The 20923-nt window shown below is 41.3% G+C and overlaps 1 protein-coding gene across 1 annotated transcript in view; it reads left to right on the forward strand.

Annotated features, from left to right (window-relative positions):
* The window catches only part of MEGF10 (multiple EGF like domains 10), a gene marked incomplete at both ends in the record, with an annotated part of 63554 nt that extends 47959 nt beyond the window's left edge, over positions 1-15595 (forward strand). Inside the window, 11 exons of the mRNA XM_082302001.1 lie at positions 1960-2094; positions 2449-2577; positions 5130-5258; positions 6350-6478; positions 8309-8437; positions 8931-9167; positions 10099-10226; positions 10396-10519; positions 12298-12342; positions 14326-14532; positions 15432-15595. Coding sequence (XP_082158127.1) covers positions 1960-2094; positions 2449-2577; positions 5130-5258; positions 6350-6478; positions 8309-8437; positions 8931-9167; positions 10099-10226; positions 10396-10519; positions 12298-12342; positions 14326-14532; positions 15432-15595 — 1556 coding nt within the window. The remainder of the gene's footprint in view (positions 1-1959; positions 2095-2448; positions 2578-5129; positions 5259-6349; positions 6479-8308; positions 8438-8930; positions 9168-10098; positions 10227-10395; positions 10520-12297; positions 12343-14325; positions 14533-15431) is intronic.
* Positions 15596-20923: the final 5328 nt, after the last annotated feature.

Below are 20923 nucleotides of genomic sequence, written 5' to 3' on the forward strand. Positions count from 1 at the left end.
TGAAAGACTAGGAAACCCTCCTTGACTGGACATTTTGTCAAAATACATGAATATACAGAAAAAAAAAGTGTTATCTGTAATGAACAAGTGTTTTCATCTACTAGTGCTCTTCTTGTTATGGTACAGCTTTCCTTTTATTCATTGTCTGTGCTGTGGCATTGTTATGGACGTGACTTCCCAAGAAATATCGTAGGGGATTCCATTCTAAAGCATTTCCAAACATGACTGATGATGTCAGGTTTGTGATACAGGTAAATAAAACACACATGAGTTTCAGAAACCAAAAGCCTTCCCATTGAGTCTGGTAGGAATCATCAGCTTAGTTAATATTTGAGTTTATAACACTTATTTTGTAAGAACAGTCGGTAGGATCAGGCCTTCTAGTAAGTAGAGGATATCAAATGTACCCTTGGTTCCTTTTGGAAAACTTGTCTGTGTAAAATTCAGATTGCAGGAAGAGAGATACAGATGAACTAAGGAAAATCGTGCCAGAACCAGGGAGGGAAACAGTAAGTCTGCCCTCCCAAGCTTTGTCACAGTTTTCCAGTAGTCTAGCTGTCTTCAGTTTGAATCAGTGAAGCTGTGAGGGAAAGGTGTTCAGGGAAGAGAAATGTGAGTTTTCTGGAACTGAAGGGGAGCCCAGCTTCCAGAGCAGGTCTCCCAGAAACAGGTTCCAGGAGCAGGTGGGTTAAGGACAAGCAAAGGTGCTCCTGGGTCTTCCAAAAGAGGCTTAAAAGACAGGAGATGACCTGAAATGGTCACTGAGAGGGAGAAGGAGAACCAGAGGAAGATGAAGTTGTATCAGTCCAGGAATGGCGAAATTTCAAGCTGAAGGTTGTGACATGGCACTGCTAAATCCCACATTAGTGTTGCATTAGTATTCCTTGAGCATTTCTGACTGTGAGCAGTAATTGTTCTCACTATCTAATCTCCAAGGGCCCTGCAGTCAATCAGTGAATCCAAAGTGCAACACTGGCATGTAAAAACGTTCCCTTGTGTTTTGGACCTGTGCTTGTAACCTGGACAGGAGGCTCCAGTCCAGTGCCCCTCAGAGGCACGGTCTGCAGGCTGGGAAGACAAAGGTCATACGAATAATTTGGATCCTGGTCAGAAAGTGCCTTTTCAGTAAACAGGAAGATCTTTTGGCACTGTTTCACTTGGGGAGGTTAATCTCTCTGGAGAGATCCTGGCCATATAACTTGGTATCAAGTGTGTAATTAAAAGACTGATTCTTGAATTAAAGTAAAATATTGAAAAGATTCCAAGGTGGTTTGGTAGTGCTGATTGCAGCTGTTCAGGTATTTCTCTTGATCTATTACATAATATTCTAATTTATCAGGAAATAAATGCCAAAAGGGATTAGATCAACAAAGGAGAAGCAGCCTTTTATTTCCCCCCTTTTCTTTCTTTTTCATTTTGAGGAACTCGTGCTTTTAGCAACACAATTAACGGGACAACTCTGTATTTCTGGTCTCAGGCTCTCTGAAAGTTAGGGTGACTCTGGACCATGTAAAAGAAAGGTTGATTGGAAAACAGCTGTGCTTTTTATCCAGTGAAGTTATGGCTATTTGAATTCCAAGTTAGGAAACATATCAGGAATCAAGGTCTATGATGACCGTACTCATCTAGAGATAAAACTATCCTCTCTGTTACTTCACATGTGCTTCAAAAGACATCCTTGTTTAGCCAAAAAAAGTATGTATGCATTCCAAACATTATCCAAGTTCAGGGTGGCTTGACATGTAGTGGAATGTCAACAAAGTCATGATGAACCAGAACACACCAAATCCTTGAGGAGAAGGAACAGATCTTGTTTTGGGAGTCTAAATCACTGAGCTGCACAAACAACAACGACCACCACTGGGGTTGGAAAGCAGAGCCAGTTCCAAGCCAGGAGCAAGTGTCCTGCAGGGTGGCTGCTGGCAGGCAGCAGTGACACTTTGTCCCCTCTGGTTCCAGTCTGCTCGCCGGGGTTTTACGGACACCGCTGCAGCCAGACCTGCCCGCAGTGCGTGCACAGCAGTGGCCCCTGCCACCACATCACTGGCCTGTGTGACTGCCTGCCTGGATTCACAGGAGCCCTCTGCAATGAAGGTACAGCTGGCCATAAATGCTCCGTGGGATGTACACACCAAGGGCTGGAATGATTTTCATTCTGTCACTTGGGAGCTGTAAAACCAAAGATATTTTCTGTTATGGAATGTTCAGTTTATAAATCAGGAATCTTAAGCTGTTTCATCCTTCAGGATGAAGCCCTCTGTACTCTGAATTGCATTATTTGTGTAGTGACTGTGGATATTGTGCTCACCATAATTTATAACACCTCACTTTAACCTTATGCTAAGCAATACCTCTTGATCCAAATATTGGTTGTTTTCTCCTGAAATGAAGAAAGTAAGGTCTTGTTCTGATCACTAAGGAGTTCTAATTTTGCCAATGCCTTCTCAGTGTGTCCCAGTGGCAGATTTGGGAAGAACTGCGCTGGAATATGCACCTGCACCAATAATGGGACTTGCAATCCTATTGATAGATCCTGCCAGTGCTACCCTGGATGGATTGGTAGTGACTGCTCTCAGCGTAAGTACCAGCTTTTTATTTCCCTTTAATTTTAGAACAAATAATCAGGGTCCTGTTATTTAAATTACCATTTTTATGGTAATTTATGGTATATTAAATTTTATGGTTTCTTTGGTAAAGAAACACTCTCTTAAGTCAGAAATTAGGACTTCATGGTAAATAATGGAGAGATCCTAAACTTCTCTGTCCAGGCCAAGAACAAAGGTGAGATTTTTCTTGGACACAGCTTGGACACAGCTTGGTGCTCTGGCTGCACAACCATCCTTGTTCTCACTAAGCATTTGAACATTTTGTTAAGAAATTTGTCACTATACCTTTTTTTTAAGTGCTTGTAACTCTGTAATGGATTTTCCTCTTTCTTCCTTTTACAAATGTTTTCACATTTATAGACATTTTTTATGTCATTCTGCCTCACTCAGTGAGTATTGTCTTGGTGCTCTAAACTCAGTGGACTCTTCATTACTGACTTAAAAAGGAGAAGCGAAGGCCCTAATTTTGTTGCTTTTTGTAAAGTTATTCTATTAAATAGTCACTTTCTATATGCCTCAATGGGTCTATGCAATTCACTAGTTACGGGAAAGAATTGTTTTAAGGAAAACTCTCATAAGAAGCATATCCAATCCCATAAGGTGTTAAAATCCACACAGTCTGAAACACACACGTGCCAGAATTTCAGTCAACCCATTTTTGTGAAGGAAAGAAGCTGCACCATACCCTGATACATCAAACATTGTGCAGGGTTTTCCAGAGAGGTGCATTTTTTAATAACATGGCTCATTGGTTTGTATCGTTTACGGTTTGACTGGCCCTGGTTACCAGGCTCTGTACAAGTGCAGGGCAACATCTGGTCAGTTTGGGAAAAAACCCCTAAAAACAACTTTCCTGGCTAAATTCTGTGAAGTGATTAGCATGCACAGCCCAGTATGATACCAAAATAAATCGTGGGCCCATTCCTGTGGAAGCCAGCGGCTACAAAGGTCCCTGTTTTTATGGTAAAATAAGTAGGTAGTTGGGAGATTAGCAGAATAGGGGTATTTAGGAGGAGGAGGGACTTACTCACTGAATCAATATCAAGAAAATGGTGCCAGCAATATGAATGGAAGTGTTTATTGAGGCTGTGCTCACGGACCATAACAGAGGAAGTTTATTTGCTTTGTATAAAGGCCTTTCGTTCACATGGAAAATAATGATTCCATTAATTTCTTTCAGAACCAGCGACCTTTTTTAAACTTCTAACCTTTTGCCTTTATGTGATTTTCATTCCTTCTTAGCTGACCACTAGTTTCAAACACAAAACACTAATAAAAAATTATTACAAGGCACAAGTGAAAGTAACAAAAACCCAAACTTAGTGCTTTTTTTCAATACATGGTAATACAGTTCTTAAGGAACTGAAATTTGGGAAAAAAGATGATACTTTGGAAAAATACAGCCCACATATACATGAATCATTATGCAAATGTTTAAAGGTTTCAAGAATTTTATTGGTCTCAGGCAATCAAAGCAGTACAAAACAGTAAGGAGTTACCAGCCTTTTAAATTTACACAGAAATAAAAGCAAGGCTTCAGTGTCTGACCAGTTTCTTCTCTCCTGTGAAATACTGACACTGCACTTCCATAAAACTATTTTTAAAGTACTAAAGAGCTATTTATTTTACTACTTATTTTTAAAATACTCAGTACTACTTAAAGTACTGCTTTCTTTACTAAAGAAAAAAAACCCCTCAGGATGAGAATCCTACTCAACAGAAAGGGTCTGTTCTTAGAGTACCCTCTTCATTTAGTGATATTCTACCATGAAGAAAATTATCTTTTGCTGTCTCTGAATAGTAATTAGTATTTTGGAACCACTTTGCAGTTCTAGTGGCAGCACATAGCATCAGATTCATCCATCACGACATTTCCAAAGCAGCCAGTAAATTCTGTCTCATAATGAGTCGACGTGATTGCGAGCAAAATAATCTCCATTCTGTGGATAATTACTTGGGGTTTAGAAATATTATATTGATTATTGGACCCATGGAAGTAACTGAGTTAACCAGATTAAGGTACAGACTTGATTATCTTCACCACATTTAGGCAAACACATAGAATTTAGCAGTGGAAGCAGGAGAAGCAAGCTTAGTACTGGGTCTAAAGCTCTAGGCTGTACAGGATTTTCACATTCTCTGTTTTCCTTCAGTTTTGAGATTTAAAAGCTGTGTCCCCTTGACTGTTTGCAGATTAAAAAATAAATGAGGAAAGGAAACCTAATGGCTTTCTCTGAGAAAGCTGCTATGAGTGTCCTACTTATTGAGTATCAAGTATGCATTTTTCACACATTTAATATTTTTCGTCGCTTTTTACCTGAAATAAAATGATGCCTTAGCTGAAATAAATGAATAAATCTGTGACTGTTTACTCAGCACAGAGCAGCCCAAAACATGCACTTGGGAGAAAAACAGCAAACACCAAACAAAGCAGTGCTCATGTGTGAATGGAAGCAGCTCCATTCATGTGCATCAAGGAACCTTTGTCATTTGAGGTTAATTAATTGCTCTGGATTGTTCCAGCTTGCCCACCTTCCCACTGGGGACCAAACTGCATCCACACGTGCAACTGCCACAATGGAGCTTTCTGCAGTGCCTACGATGGGGAGTGCAAGTGCACCCCGGGCTGGACTGGCCTTTACTGCACACAGAGTAAGTGGATTTTGTGCTCATTCTTCGTCTGAACACCAGTGACAGAATTATCCTCCAGAACGGCTTGGAGCTCAGCATCTGTAATTCAAATACTGATACAGAAGCTGTTTCATTTAGAACCTTGAAAGACGATTTCACTAGACTGTAACATCATAATTTCTTCTGGAATTTTCTTCCTTTAATAATACATTAATACTGTTTTGGGGTTTTTTCCCCAAGAGCTTTTTGTTACAGCAAAATAGCTGTGCAGTGACTGGGTGTAGGTATGGGGCCGTCATTACATGCTGGCCAGACTTCATACGAAGTTTGAGAAATAAACATTTGTTAGAAATAAATATTGATAAAGTTGTCTTCTTATCTCTGCCATATTACACCTTCAGTTTGGTTTACCTTCAGTTCAGGTTGCCTCACTGACTGTGATCCTGGCCTCAGCCCCTGTATTTCACCTCAAGAAATATAGGACTGCTGACTTTGTTTTGCATTCATTGTTCAAATACATGTTTTCCATAAAATCAGAACTCCTGTTTCAAATGAGTAATGTCACAGTGGCAAGAAATAACAGATACATCATAGGACCATATGGATGCAGTTCTGGGAGACATTAACTATGCTGGTTCAGCTGTCAGCTATCAGGGGTTTTTTGCTTCCTGCTGGTGAATAATGATCTCTTTGCAGTGGTGTGTCTTCTTCATACTGAAATGGTTTCTTTGTGAGTAGCTCAGGTACAATATGTTGTTATTTTGGATTTTTAAATGCTTCAGCAAAAACTATGAAGGAAATATGTCCAGAGGTTCACTGACTAATGGACAGACTCCCAGATTGCTCTCTTCCTCCTCCCTCAAATCTCTCTTGAAGCCCATTTCTTCAAGGAGCTGTCCCTGCTGTCTTTTCAGAACCTCTGCTGCCAGCACCATTTCCCAACCCCATTTTTGCCTGATGTGTGTTTGAAACCCCTTCAGACCAGGCAGGCCTTGGTCCCTTGTGCCACGAGAACACTCCATTTCTGGAGCTGCAGGAGTGAGTCCTGCACTGAACCAGAATGTTCCACTCCCAGAGCAGCTGTTTCACCCCTTTCTCCCCTTGTATTGCAGGGTGTCCCCTGGGGTTTTTCGGGAAGGACTGCGCCTTGATCTGCCAGTGCCAGAACGGAGCCGACTGCGACCACATCAGCGGGCAGTGCACATGCCGGACGGGCTTCATGGGGCGGCACTGCGAGCACAGTGAGCACCCCCTCTGCCTTGGGACACAGCCTCTGGGGGCACAGGGAGTACTGATGGGCAGAGAGCTTCAGGAGCTGGTGGCTGTTTCTTTGCACTGCGTTTGGTTGTAACGCTAAAGGAACACCCAATTACTCCGTCATGTAAAAGCAACAAAATGAATCCAAGGAATTGTCATTAGCATCCTGTGAAAGCAACAAAATGTGTTCATTAGCATAAACCACAGTGACAGCTAATAGCTGGAAAACTAGAGATAAGGACTAACTCACCAGTGCTGGATGAAATCAATCTTCGCAGTGTGGTTTTACAGCACAGCTGGACTGTAAAACCGTCGTAGGTGGCGTTTTGTTTTCATATGTGTGTGGTTCTCTCCTCAGGAAGGTCAGGGATAACACCACTGACATCACTGTTGGTGTAATGTTGTACAACCTTGAAAGAATAATCAGGCTCGTGAGCACAGGACTGTTTGTCCAACCTTTGCTGACTTTACGAAGCTGTGCTCCCAAATTTGTGCATTCTCATGACATCTGTGTTTCTCCTCAAAACATCAATGATGTTCAGGAAAAGATGACTTTTTAAGATAGTCTCTTGATGTCAAAACATCACTTTGAATAATTTGGCAAATCCAACTCTGTTACAGATTTTGTATTTTATCCTACAAGTTGATAATAATGATTTAACAACGTTAAGCTAAATGTTTTGGTATTAATTCTAATTTAGATCTTAAAATGCCGAAATGTATTATGACATAATAGGTTTTGCCCACCCATTTACTTCAGTATTTATAATCTTGTTTTGTTGAGCATAATCAAGAGAAGGAGGAGGTACATAAACATGAAGTTTTTCACTTGAGTTGGGAATTGTCAAGACTGCAAGAACATTCTCTGGCACCCAGTGTGTTACTTTATTTTGTAAATTATTCCAAATTAGGAATGCATGAAAGATGAGTTAAATTCTTTTAAAAAGACAAAAAGAAGTAAATATAGTTGCAGAACTCTTGAGAAGTTTCAGGAAATTGAGTCACAAAAGGTGAAGAAATACCGCGTTTGCTGAAACCATCAGAACTACTATAATGTGACAGGCCACACAGTACCAAGAGGTGGCAGTATGAAAGAAATAATTCTCATCAGTGTAGGATAATTCTCCACCAGCATACTTACATGAGGTAGGATACACTTTGACTGGTAATTAAGCGTTGTATTCAAGTCATTCAGGGAGAAAAATAATTAAGTACAACTCTCCCAATTACCTTATTCTCCATAATTTAGCATTTTTCTCCTGTTGATAGTTTCTCAGTGTATACATTACAGTACCAGAGCATGCTACGGGCAGCAGTTTTATTTCTCTATAAATGTGTGGTGCATTTTAGACTCACTGTTATGGCCCTTTCCTCTTGCTGTTTTACATCAGCACATCTGTCACACCACAGGACTCCATCCAGGTGTCTGGCTCCACGTGCACGATTACGTGACTTTTCATGCACTGGCATCTGAGTCTTCTGGCTCTTTACTCACACCTTGCCCATTTCTTCACTGCCTTCTACCCTTTTTCTCTTTTTTGCCTTCTTTTTTTTCCCCGCTTGATCCCTCACTGCACCACCTGAGCATCAGCAACATTGCAGGTAAAGGGTGAATATAGATCTAAATACAATTTCTCTCTCTCCTGCACACTGAGGGGTCCTCTTAGGAGCCCTTCCAGGAGAAATCTGATTCTGACAACACATTGCCATCTGCTGACCAGGGACAGGAATGTGTGGGGTTAGACTCGTGTGGTGCTGCAGACCTGTAACTCCAAAGCTTTTAATGAGTTTTTGCTTGTTTTTATTCTGTGCAGAATGTCCCCAGGGCACATACGGGTATGGATGCCGCCAGATCTGTGACTGTCTGAACAACTCCACCTGTGACCACATCACAGGGACCTGTTACTGCAGCCCAGGCTGGAAAGGGGCCAGGTGTGATCAAGGTAAAGCCCAGATGCAATAAAATTAACTGTAATGGTTTCACACAGAGGCTGGATGCACCAATTAAACACCCATCCCTGTGTCATTCAGTAAATAAATCTGACAAGTGCATTTAAGTAGCCCACTCTGGTAATTTATGTAGGTTTTGTAGGCTTTAAATTAGATGCCTCAGTGATAATTAATTGGAGCAAAGTACTCAAGTGAAGATTGCATGAAATACAGGGTTGTGCTGCTGAAAGCTGCTGATGGAGCATAGGCTTTACCTGCCCCATGTTTTTGCCCAGGGAACATTCCTGCTTTTTCAGATTAATGAAAATATCTCTTTCTGGGAACATTCTGAGTGTTTTTCCTTAAGGTTAGGGTTGGTTTCTGACAGAGTTCTATTCTGGCATTATTAAATACAGTTAGATTTAAAAGTGAGATTTTGTCTCCTGCTCCTGACACGTGACCCCTCTCAATTTATGCCACTTACTTTCATTTCTTCTTCCATTCCAGCTGGTGTAATCATAGTGGGAAACCTGAACAGCCTCAGCCGTACCAGCACTGCCCTCCCTGCTGACTCCTACCAGATAGGAGCCATAGCAGGCATCATCATTCTTGTCCTGGTTGTGCTTTTCCTGCTGGTGCTGTTCATCATTTACAGGCAGAAGCAGAAAGGGAAGGAGACACACATGCCCACGGTGACCTACACCCCTGCTATGAGGGTCATCAATGCAGATTACACCATTTCAGGTAAGTGACGTTTAGAACAGATTTTTTTTTTCCTCCATCTCTTGGCTTTGTGCTCAGATCTGCCCCTAATGGGGCTTGAATTCACATAATTCTGCTTTTGGTGTCTCACCCTGGAAAAACGTGTTAATTGTAAGGAAAATACTGTACATACCTCACTTTACTGTGCAATATTTTGCACCCTCAAATGTTTTTTCTGCATTAAACATGGACATTTCTATTCCTCTGTGCCTGCTTTTATATACAGTTGGAATGTGGCAAAATCTGGTTTCTACAAGGGACTTTAAATTCAATGCCAACAGCTTGAATACAGAAAGAGTGTAGAAAATCAGGATTTCACACTATCTGTGGCAAGATTCCGCAGCGAAACAGACAGCAAAAGGTTTGCAACTAATTAAGGGAAGGAGCAATGAAACAAACAGGAGTTTTTGACCTATTGAAGTGCCTCTGAGTTGGGATTCAGTGGGTACGTGGAACTTCAGGCAATGGTGCCTTCTGAACACCACTCCTAAGGAAAGCAGCAGCTGAAGGAGGCAGCAGGAGCACTTGTCAGAGTGAAGAAAAAGCAAATCAGCAGAAGTCCTGGTGTTCTTGAAGCACCAGAAGATGTTGGTGCAGATTTGATGGTACAAGTGACAATAATGATGAATAGACAAGAAGAACAGAGCAAGGGAGCACAGCAGAGAGAGAAGCTAGCAGGTTGCACTTGTGAGTGCTCCTTGCTGAAAGTGAGGACACGACTTGTCACTTACTGCCCCGTATCTCTCATTTCTTTGAATGAATAAAAAAGATACTTAGTTTTGTGTTTGTTGGGGTTTCTTTAAGAAACTCTAGGTCAGATTTTGAAATCAGTACAGCACTGTCAAAAGCATACCTTAAGAAAGAAATGCCATATTATTTTCAGTTGTTCATTTCCCTTCCTTTTTCTTTTCAGAAACCATCCCTCATACCAATGGTGGAAATGTCAACAGCCACTATTTCTCTAACCCTAGTTACCATACTCTGACCCAGTGCTCTAGCCCACCTCATGTCACCAACATGGAGAGACTGACCTTGGCAAAGGTAAAGCAGAAAAACATGGAAACTTCTCTGTCAGTCTTTCATTTATTATACTTTGTTCCCTCATCTCTCCTGTTTGGCTTATTTTTGCTCTTCCTGATTGTCACCTGGAAAATCAGCAGCTTCCCACCAGTTTCATTTTTATTTTATTCTGTATCTTTCTTTGAAATAGGCAAAAACCAGTCAGCTGTTTGTGAACCTGAAAAATATGGAGCCTGGAAAACGAAGTGCTGTCATGGACTACACAGGAACACTCCCAGCAGACTGGAAACACGGTGGCTACCTCAATGAGCTTGGTAAAAAAAACCAAAACAAAACAAAAACCAGAAGAGAATGTGAATGTTATTCATTCTGTGTGGGATGCATCCCTTAAGGCAGGAAGAGATAAAAAAGTGACCCCATGTGAGGAATGGTGGAACAGTTTGATGCCCAGTGCAGACATGATGTGTAAAATATGTCATACTATTTTTATTAAAAGATTTGCTTATTGCTTAGTTTCATAAAACAATGGGTTTCGTACAGTAAGGGTCTGCTTGGACAAAATTACAAATTCTTACTAAATAAGTGAAAGGTCGCATATAGTCTTTTTTGAAATCACCACAAAATGCAATCAGTGGTTTAAAAAGTATATTTTCATTATCTGAGCCACTTCAGATGTAAGTACTAGATCTTCCCAGCTAAGCCTCCTGTTTGCTTAAAGACAGAGGATTGTCTGCAAGAAGAAAAATTCCCAAGAAGTTGTGAGAGTTGCTGTATCCTGCTCTTACGCTGCCTTTTCATCCTTTTCCACTCTCATGCATTCCAAAAAGGCTGGATTGCACTGACCACTGTGGCAGGTGTAATTCAGAAAATTTAATTACCTTCATTTCTGGTACTTAACATATATCAAACTCTGCGATTCAGAACAACAGTATGCAGCATTATGTTTTTTCCTGCTCTTTCCCAGCCTTGGTCAAACCACAAATCAGGTTCAGATCTGTTGTGTTTGCTTTGGGGTTTGTTTGGGTTTTTTTTTGCAGGAAAGGGTTTCAGTCATAATGCTCAATATTCAGCTTTATATTTTCTTGTACTCACACGAAATGCTCCTCAGAGACACTTGCTGTGGTTAACCCAAGGCAGGAGATCCTGAGCAACAGGGAGGTTCCAGAGGACTGGATGAATGCTGGTATTATGTCTGTTTTCCTAGAAGATCAGATAATATAATCAGATCAGAATTACTTGCCTAACCTGAGGCTGCTGGCCTGAGAATTAAACTGGTAAAAACAACAGAACAGCTGACATGAGATCTAATAAATAAAGATGGGGTAGGAATAAAATTAATTATCTTTGGGTCTCCTTAAATAATACCACTTCCCTCTTGAAAACTATGAATTTTGTTTAGATAGTGCATTGATAAAATAATTTTAGGCTTTTATAATGCTTCCAGCATAGTACTACAGTACAGCCTAATTAAAAAATCAGCTCTCCACAATATTAATCAAAGCTATTTGAACAGATCTGTAACCAGGGAAGTGCCAGGTCTCTGAAGACAACGGTCATGCACTGCTGTTTACATTTACTGAGAGAAATGTGTGAGTAACAGGGAATTGCAGAGATGTAGACTGAGCTGCAAGGTGTTCAGGACACTGGGACTGGAACAGGGTGACCCTGATTTGGGAGTGATTAAATTTGGAAGCAAAGCATCGAGAACTGGAGTGAACTCTGCACACCCTGAGATTCTCAGGTCAAGGTGGGATGCCTTTCTGGTAGATAGGCTTATCCAGACAAAAAAAATAGGCTTAATCCAACTTACTAGGCTTATTCAAGAGTGAGTAACTGGGGTTATGTGAGGTCAAACTTGATAATTTAATGGTCCCTTATGACCCACCTTCCCTGGAAAATGTGCAAAGCAAATAGTAACAAGTGCTTCTGTACCCCCATCCTGGGAAGTTCCACAGTGCTCATGAGAGACTTGTTCAGCTAAGGCAGGAATGAGTCCCAAGGCAATTTTTAAACACTTAGAATCTGTTGTCTAATCACTTTTGTTTTCTTTGATTTTAAAACTACTCTGGTTTTTGTATCATTTTTTCCTCAGGTGCTTTTGGACTTGACAGAGGATATGTGGGGAAGTCCCTGAAAGGTGAGGTTGTTTTCTGATGCATTTAGATGAAATGACATAGGCATTCCTTTTACTCTTCTAAACTACCTTTGGTTTCTGGGTGAAGAGAATACAGGAATAATCCTGGACTAAATTTTTCCTAGACACTGAACCAGTGCATGATTGGTTTGTTTGCTGGTGTGGGATTTTTTTCTTTTTTGAAGGGAGGACAAAAAACCCCCACAAAAACAACAAACCAAGTCATTTTGAGTCCCCTGTATGTCACACAGATCTAATGTTTTGTCATGCTTGAGTCACAACACAGCTCAATTCTAGACTGCAGCAGATGTTAGGAGGACACATGCTGCCTCTGCTGAAAGGCTTTAAAAGAGAGGCAATTCCAGTTGCAGCTGGCATGGTCTACATGACCACAAACCTTCACCACATTCACTGCAGGCCCTTGGAAAGCATATCAAAATACAGAGACACAAGCAGGAATGAAAAGCTTCGGAAATTCAGGGCAGCGATCTGATATTTTGATCATCTGAATTACCCAGTTTTCTCACAAGACTTTACAGTGTACCACGCCAGTGCGTGTCACTGTTTGTGGTACCTGATTAGGGCATGCCAAGGGTGCCTGGATATCCACACAATGGAAAAGGTGTAGCAAAGTCCATATGGATAATTAGTTAAATACACAGACAGAAAGCAGCCGTGGTTTGTCCCCTTGTGTGTAACAGGGGGCAATTAAACTGACAGAGTGATTTATTACACCTGGTTTTTCCTGCCCTTAGCTCACACCAACCCCCTGCAGCTCCAGGCTGGGGCAGAGGGGCTGGAAAGCTGGGAAAGGCCCTGGGGATGCTGGTGACAGCAGCTGGACACAGCCCAGGGGTGCCCAGGTGGCCAAGAAGGCCAATGGCCCCTGCGCTGTCCCAGCCATGGCGTGGCAGCAGGAGCAGGGCAGTGACCATCCCCTGTGCTGAGACCACACCTCAGATCCTGGGGGCAACTCTGGGCCCCTCACAACAAGACAGGCATTGAGGCATTGGATATCAGGAAAAATTTCTTCACTGAAAGGGTTGTCAAGCATTGGTGCAGGCTGCCCAGGGAAATGGTGGAGTCACCATCCCCAGGGGGATTTAAAAGATGTGAAGATTTGGCACTTAGGAACATGGTTAAGTGGTGGATTTGGTGTCACATAAATGGTTGGACTCAATGATCTGAAAGGTCTTTTATCACCTAAATGATTCTACAATTCTATGATTAGAAAAAACCCAGTTCAATTGAGTCACAAAATCATGAGCACCCGTCCACTGACAGGTCCACCAAGGTCAGTCTCACGTTGGATATGGAGACAGGAATGAGCTAAGTCTCAGTTTAAGTAACACAATATATCACGAAGCAACACAGAACAAAGTAACACAAGCACCACAAAATGACTTCCCAGCACGAACAAACACATCTCTGAAGCCAATTATTCATCCTTCAGTTAAATCCTGACATCACAAGCCACCTGATGTTTCCTTTCCAGTTCTCCCACGTGTGCCTTACAGAAACTTAGAAGCAGCTGGTTATTTTAGTGTGTCTGCATACCCAAACTTTGCACCATCCAAGCCATCCCTAGAAATCATGCTGCCATTTGCCCAGACACTGCTCTTGGGAACAGTCTCAGATCAGTTATTCTAATAGTGTCCTGAGTTCAGCACTTGGAGGAGCAGAAGTGCATGTTAAAAACTGAGTCTACAGATTATCTTTATATAATGCTAGTGGCATTTTAACCAGAACTGAAGATGCTCAACCTTTGCATCAGTAATTTGCTGGTGGCAAGATCAAGTCCATTAAAGAGCATAGATGCTTTCATTGATTGTTGTAAATAATTCTGAAGTGTTAGGACTGATTTCCATTTAAATATTTATTTCTGTGTGACTTTTTAAAACTTGGCATTAAAGAACACCCTTTTTTCTGGTAGCAACATCCATAACGTAACATGCGTGAGACAGTAACACATTTTTCTTTTTGTAGATCTGGTGAAGAACTCAGAATACAATTTAAGTAACTGCTCACTGAGCAGCTCTGAGAACCCCTATGCTACTATCAAAGACCCACCAGCTCTGGTGCCAAAGAGTTCAGAATGTGGCTATGTGGAAATGAAGTCCCCAGCGCGTCGCGACTCTCCCTATGCCGAGATCGCCGGCTCTGCCACAGCCAACAAGAATGTGTATGAAGTTGGTAGGTACAAAATCTACCCCTAGATGCTGGGGTTGAGAACAAAGAGCACTGGGCTTTTTATTCTTTGATTCAGTTTAATCAAAAAAACGTGAAAATCACTGGAAAAACAAAATTATGTGTTCAGACTCTGTGTTCTGCTCAAAAGCCGTAACAACCACCTTATTACTCTTTTGGTGCAATTCACACAAACAGGGTTTGCAGTACCTTCAGCTCTGTTCTGTAACCTAGAGGTACCTCTGAATTTCCCTGGTCTGAAAGCCTTGCTTTAAACAACAGCATAAGATAAGCTTAGCATTTGATTGCAATATAGTTCAGCTCTAGGTTAGACTAAATGCAGCTGGCCTAAGTGTATGAGAGGGATAGAAAAGTTCTGTTTCCTTCTCTTCATCAGAATAAAATGGCATCTTCACCCACAGACATAGTATTCCAGTAATATGGGCCCTACCTAGTTACTGTATTTCTTTAGTTACAGAAAACTTTGGGGTCTTGTGGAGCGATAGCTATCCTGCTCATCTCTGGGCTGTAATAAATTGTGTCCAGTGTCACAGGATTATTTTCCTTTCCTGTCTGCAATTAGAGATCACTCTGAAATCCATCACTGTGCTTTTCAGGACTGTTAAAAAGAGTTTGATTGAACACCCCAAATTCAAGCTTTCTTATTTTTTATTTGCCCACATATAAAGAAGAGATGCTGGTCCACTTGGTTCTGTCAGTAAAGAAACTCATGGCAGGGCCCTGCCGCAAGTGTGAAGCCAAAATATCACCCTGTGTTTCTAAACCTGCATTTCAGGACTCAGCATGATGACGAATCTTTCTGAAGCAGAAACTGCAATGAAATATCAGAGTTTTTGTTCTGTTTGCTGCTCCTAACGTTGAGTGCACGTGCTCTCTCCTCGCAGAGCCCACGGTGAGCGTTGTCCAGGGCGCGTTTGGCAGCGGCGGCGGGCGCTTCGGCCAGGATCCCTATGACCTCCCAAAAAACAGCCACATTCCGTGCCACTACGACCTGCTTCCCGTCCGAGAGAGCCCCACGCCCTCCACAAAGGGGGTCAGCAGCGAATGACCGCACAAGAAGCTGATGCCTACAACCCTGAGACTCTCAAGGGGCAGAGTGGCATGGTCGTGCTCCTTCCTCTCTAGTTTACCATCTATCTTGGCTCCTAATCTGTCCAGCAGATAATTGCTGTACCTTAAGCAGAATCTCAGCACGAGGTCTGTATTGCGTATACAAGTGACAGATGGACAAATGCCACACTCTGGGGATCCTGATTATTCTTCTCTTTTTTCATGACAGTAAGTTTTATAGAAACAGGTACGCAACACATTTATACTGTAATATACTGGCTTAAAAAAAATAGTAGTTTGCAGATTAGTCTTGATAACATCACATTTTAGCGACTTCAAATATAGGCTTCATGTCTGTCATGTTTCAGAGTAGTAATACTCCCAGGACAGTGCAATTTACCAAATACCACTTTGTACAGGTGATCTGATTCACCAGTTATTCACCAGTAGAAGGAAAACTGCCTTGCCAAATTTTACCTTCCATTCTTATCTTTAGTCAAGACATATTATAAGAAACAAGATCTGATGGGGATAAGTAAGCACAATATTGCAGTTGTTTGGGAACTCCATCATCAAGCTCTGCTGTCCATTGCAGGTGGTGGATGTACTTTGCTTGAATAGTTCTGGAGATAAAGTAATTGCATACATCAATATTACAAGATGCTTCAAGATCTCTTAGTACTGCAGACCCAGCACCAGTCTTCAATAAGTATTTTGCTGCAGTTCAGCTTCATTATGTTGCAATTCTGACCACTGTTTCTGCCACACACAAACTAATAATCCACAACATATCAGTTATTACTTAAAAAAATTTGTAAATTGAATCAGTTTATTTTTGTCACCATAGACTGATTATGTAAGGAGTGGACAAAGGTGATGACTTCTGTAAATCTTAACTGCAAGGAAGGGTTTACATTTTATAAAAAGGTAGTAATAATGACTGTAATATAGGGTAAAGATAGTAAAGTGTTCTGACTTTTTTTTCTTAGAAATAACTAAGCAAACTCTGTGCATACTTGCTAAAAAGGCACCTTTTCTTTTTTATAGTTGATGTAGGGAAACACATGCTTAAGCTGGTCTTTTGCATTGCTAATAATGTGACACATGTACCCCCCCCCACCTTCATTAACTTCTGTCTCCATTTTTATGCTGTGTGTCTGTGTTTTTAGTGAACTAGCTTGTAACTGCAAAATTATTCTAGTGTGTGTCCATTTCTTTTGCATTTTTGCCAACTGGCCTTTATTTTGTCCAGTACAAGGGACCTCTGGGCAGAGCAAGAGGATCAAAGTAAGAATTCATGTCACACTGATGTCTGTCACAGGTGATTGGAAAATACCAGTTCAGAGTAATTCATTAATTCAGGGGAAAAAAATCAAGGTGTTCTTGTTGAGAACAGCAAGAATGTGGAAGAAAAGTAAAAAACAGTTCCTCCTTAAAGTTTAGCTGACTCTGTTGATCATGCAGATGGAGACCATCTCTCCAAAAGAGCCTTTTTTTTTTTCCAAAAGAGGCTTTCACTCTTTCCAAAATATTATGAACTGTACGATTCGGTGGAAATTAAATTCACCAAGGTATCTGTCCATTGGACAGGATTTTCCCCAAACACGTCAACCTAAGAGTAAAACAGTTGCTACAAAGACATCCTCTTTGAGTGGAAAATTACTTTTAGGAACTTAGGAGTGATCTGCCAGCATTTAACATGACCTGGCAGTGCCTCTGTAGCACCTTGTCCCGAGGGTTGGTGTGTCCCTGATGGATGGGGAAAAGGATACTGGCTGTTCTGCAATTCCCCGGGCATTTCTTGTACATCCTCGGAATAAAGAATTCCATTACCTTTGGATTTTGCAAGTACAGAAATTAGCTAGAAGATTTCAAAGGCTGGTTGCCATTTAATCCCTGTCTAAGATGAAGTATTGCCTGGGTTTGTATGCATATAGATAAAATGTAGAGCTACTGGTATATACATCTTTTTTGTATTGTGTGAAACAGACTTCAAAATAAAACCTTTCTTCTCTAAAGCCATGAATAGAAACTGCTGCATTTAACAACTGGGAACTCACAAAAACTTCTTGCTCTTTTTGAAGACCATGAGGTAAATTATCTTCATCATATAAACAATTCTTTTAACATGGAAAAGTGAAGAGCTGAACAAATTTTGGGAGGTTTTTTAAATTTCCAGTGTATCACATATCCTCACGTGATACATTCAGTCAAATATTCATGAAAGTAGGTGAGTTTACTATAATTTTGCTTATTGTGTGTGCTCTAAATATACACATTACTGAGGTCTGCCTTTCTGCATGTGGGTAAAACTCCTGCTGTGTAGTCAGCAGTAGCAATGTCTGTGTAAATCCGAGCTGGATCTGCAGTACGTACAGGGCAAGCAAATGGCTTGTGAATTTATTTCAGAGAAGGATTCTTGGTAAGGTGCTCAGAACACTGATTTCCTGGAGTGCACTCTGCTCTCAGCTTCAGAGATCCCCAGCTCAATCCTCGTGACTGCCAGACAGCTCTTCTTGTAGATCCCACTGTGATCTTCACACAACTTAAATACTTCTGGAAGTGCATTCTGTATGGTGGAGGAGACTGAATGGGTCAGTTATGTAGCAATTTTAGGAAGCACTCAGAGAACTGGCTTCACCACAGACAGGAATGGAAAGGGATGCCTTGCCTCTATATATTCCCATTACAATAGTGACAAAATGTAGCATTGAAAATGGAGGTAGCTCTCCCGTAGCAACGTGTCACCATTTTAATAAAAGGCTGCACAAAGCTATTAGCTGACTTTAAAGTAGTGAGTATAAACTTTAGGCTTTAAATACTGTAGGCATCATTAATTCAGGCCACTTAGAAGCATAATGAACCTCACGGCTTTTTACTATATCAAAGATTTTTAATCACACCACACTGTTACACATCCAGTCTGTCCTTATCTTGATCTACCCAGAGAACTTCCATTAACTTTAATTGGAGATGCACATGCAGATTATGGGAAGGAAGATTTCATTGTACTCACACTTTCTGCTGAGACAATCTGCAAGTTCATATTGAAGTGAAGTTAGGATAAAATAAAATCAAAAGCAAGGAATGTGTTCTGTAAATACATTGGATTTTCAAGTACACTAACTCCAATTTCTTACCTGTGTCCAAATAGTAATTCTTACACCGAAGCTCTAAAGTCCAGACCTAAGAATACAGAGCTAGTTTTGACAAAAAATGCTTTATATTAAAGATTGTATATACAGTATCTGAAATTACTGAAAACAAATGAGTGTGTGTTTATCAATTACTGTAGAGAAAACCTTGTCATTTGATACACTCATACTAGTGCTAGAGCACTGAACATAACTTTTTTCAGTTTTTTAGCCCACAAGACTTCACTTTGATATGATTGAATTGTATTATATTTTTAAAGAAAACCTATCAAGTATGCCTGGCTTTTTTTTTTCTTAGTTGTAACAAAAGTGTTTGGTTGTGAAAACATATATATTTTCCAAAGATGACTGATGTTCATCATTCTCCCTCTCACTACCATATATTTCACTTCACTTCACATACCTGTAGGTTAATGCAATAAAGTTTCTAATGAAAGATGGGAAGTGCTTTGATTTTTTTTCCCCCTTGTTTTTCATTTGCCTGTGGCAGATCTTGAAATAGCATGAGAAACTTACCAAATGTCATTTTTGCTCTCATGGTTAAACCCCAGCTGGCAATTACTCACTCCTCCAGGGAGGAGAAGAGAAAAGGGAATTCCATGGGTTGAAATAAGAACAGTTTAATAATTGGAAGAAAAGTAAAATAAATTACTACTACTAATTATAATACTAAACCAGAAAAATCCATCATAGAGGTCTAATGTTTCAGATCAAAAAAGCAACAATTCATTATTGTAAAAGGATAGTTGTACTTTCCAGGCTTTTCCATGCAAATCTGAGAAATACAACTTGGTCTTCCTTCAATGCTGTTGAAACAGAGGGCTTAATCCTAAATAATTGACTTGTTTTACATTCAAGCAGCCATCTTATTAATAAGAGAAGAAAATAAGAAAGAGTGATCGTGATTAACCACATACAGTAAATAATCATCCGTTATAAATTAATATTCTCCATAAAGAGTCATGTTTCCACTTAAGAAATAAAAGGGCTTGGACATTTCACAGAGTCACAGAATCAATTAGGTTGGAAAAGACCTTGGAGATCATCAAGTCCAACCTGTGACCTGACACCACCTTGTCAATTAAACCACGGCAGCAAGTGCCACATCCATTCCTCCCTTACACACCTCCAGGAACACTGACTCCACCCCCTTCCTGGGCAGCCCATTCCAATGACCCCAATCACTCTTTCTGTGAAGAATTTTTTTCTACTGTCCGACCTAAACCTCCCCTGGTGCAGCTTGAGGCTGTGTCCTCTTCATGTTGTCCCTCGTTCCCTGGGAGCAGAGCTCGACTTCCACCGGCTGCCCCCTCCTGTCAGGGAGTTGCAGAGAGCGATAAGGTAACCCGTGAGTCTCCTTTTTTCCAGGCTAAACAACCCCAGCTCCCTCAGCCACTCTTCATACAAGCCCTTCACCAGCCTTGTTGCCCTCCTCTGGACACATTCAAGCATCTCAACATCCTTCCTAAACTGAGGGGCCCAGAACTGGACACAGCACTTAAGGTGTGGCCTTACCAGTGCCCAGTACAGGGGAAAAATGACCTTCCTGCTCCTGCTGGCCACACCATTCCTGATACAGGCCAGGATGCCATTGGCCTTTTTGGCCACCTGGGAACATTGCTGGATCATGTTCAGTTGGCTGTCAACCAGTACCCCGAGGTCCCTTTCTACCCAGGCACTGTCCAGCCACTCTGCCCCCAGCCTTTAGCACTGCAGGGGTTGTTGTGGCCAAAGTGCAGGACTCAGCACTGGACTTGTTAAACTGCATGTTTTTGGACTCAGCCCATCTATCCAGCCTGTCCAGGTCCCTTTGCAGAGCCCTCCTGCCCTTCAACAGATCAACACTCACTCCCAGCTTAATGTCATCTACAAATTTACTGATGGTGGACTCAATCCCCTCATCCAGATCATCAGTGAAGATATGAAACAGGACTGGCCCTAGCACTGATCCCTGGGGATCAGTGACCTGCTGAGCCACTTAGATGCTCACAAGTATATGGGACCAGATGGGATCCATCCTAGTGTGATGAGGGAGCTGGTGGAAGAGCTCTCCAAGACACTCTCCATTCATTTATCATCAGTCCTGGCTCACCAGGGAGGTCCCAGAGGACTGTAGGTGCCAATGCGACCCCATCCACAAGAACGGCCGAAAGGAGGATCTCAGACACTCC

This window comes from Coloeus monedula (genome assembly GCF_965178545.1).
Source record: "Coloeus monedula genome assembly, chromosome: Z".
Classification (NCBI taxonomy): domain Eukaryota; kingdom Metazoa; phylum Chordata; class Aves; order Passeriformes; family Corvidae; genus Coloeus; species Coloeus monedula.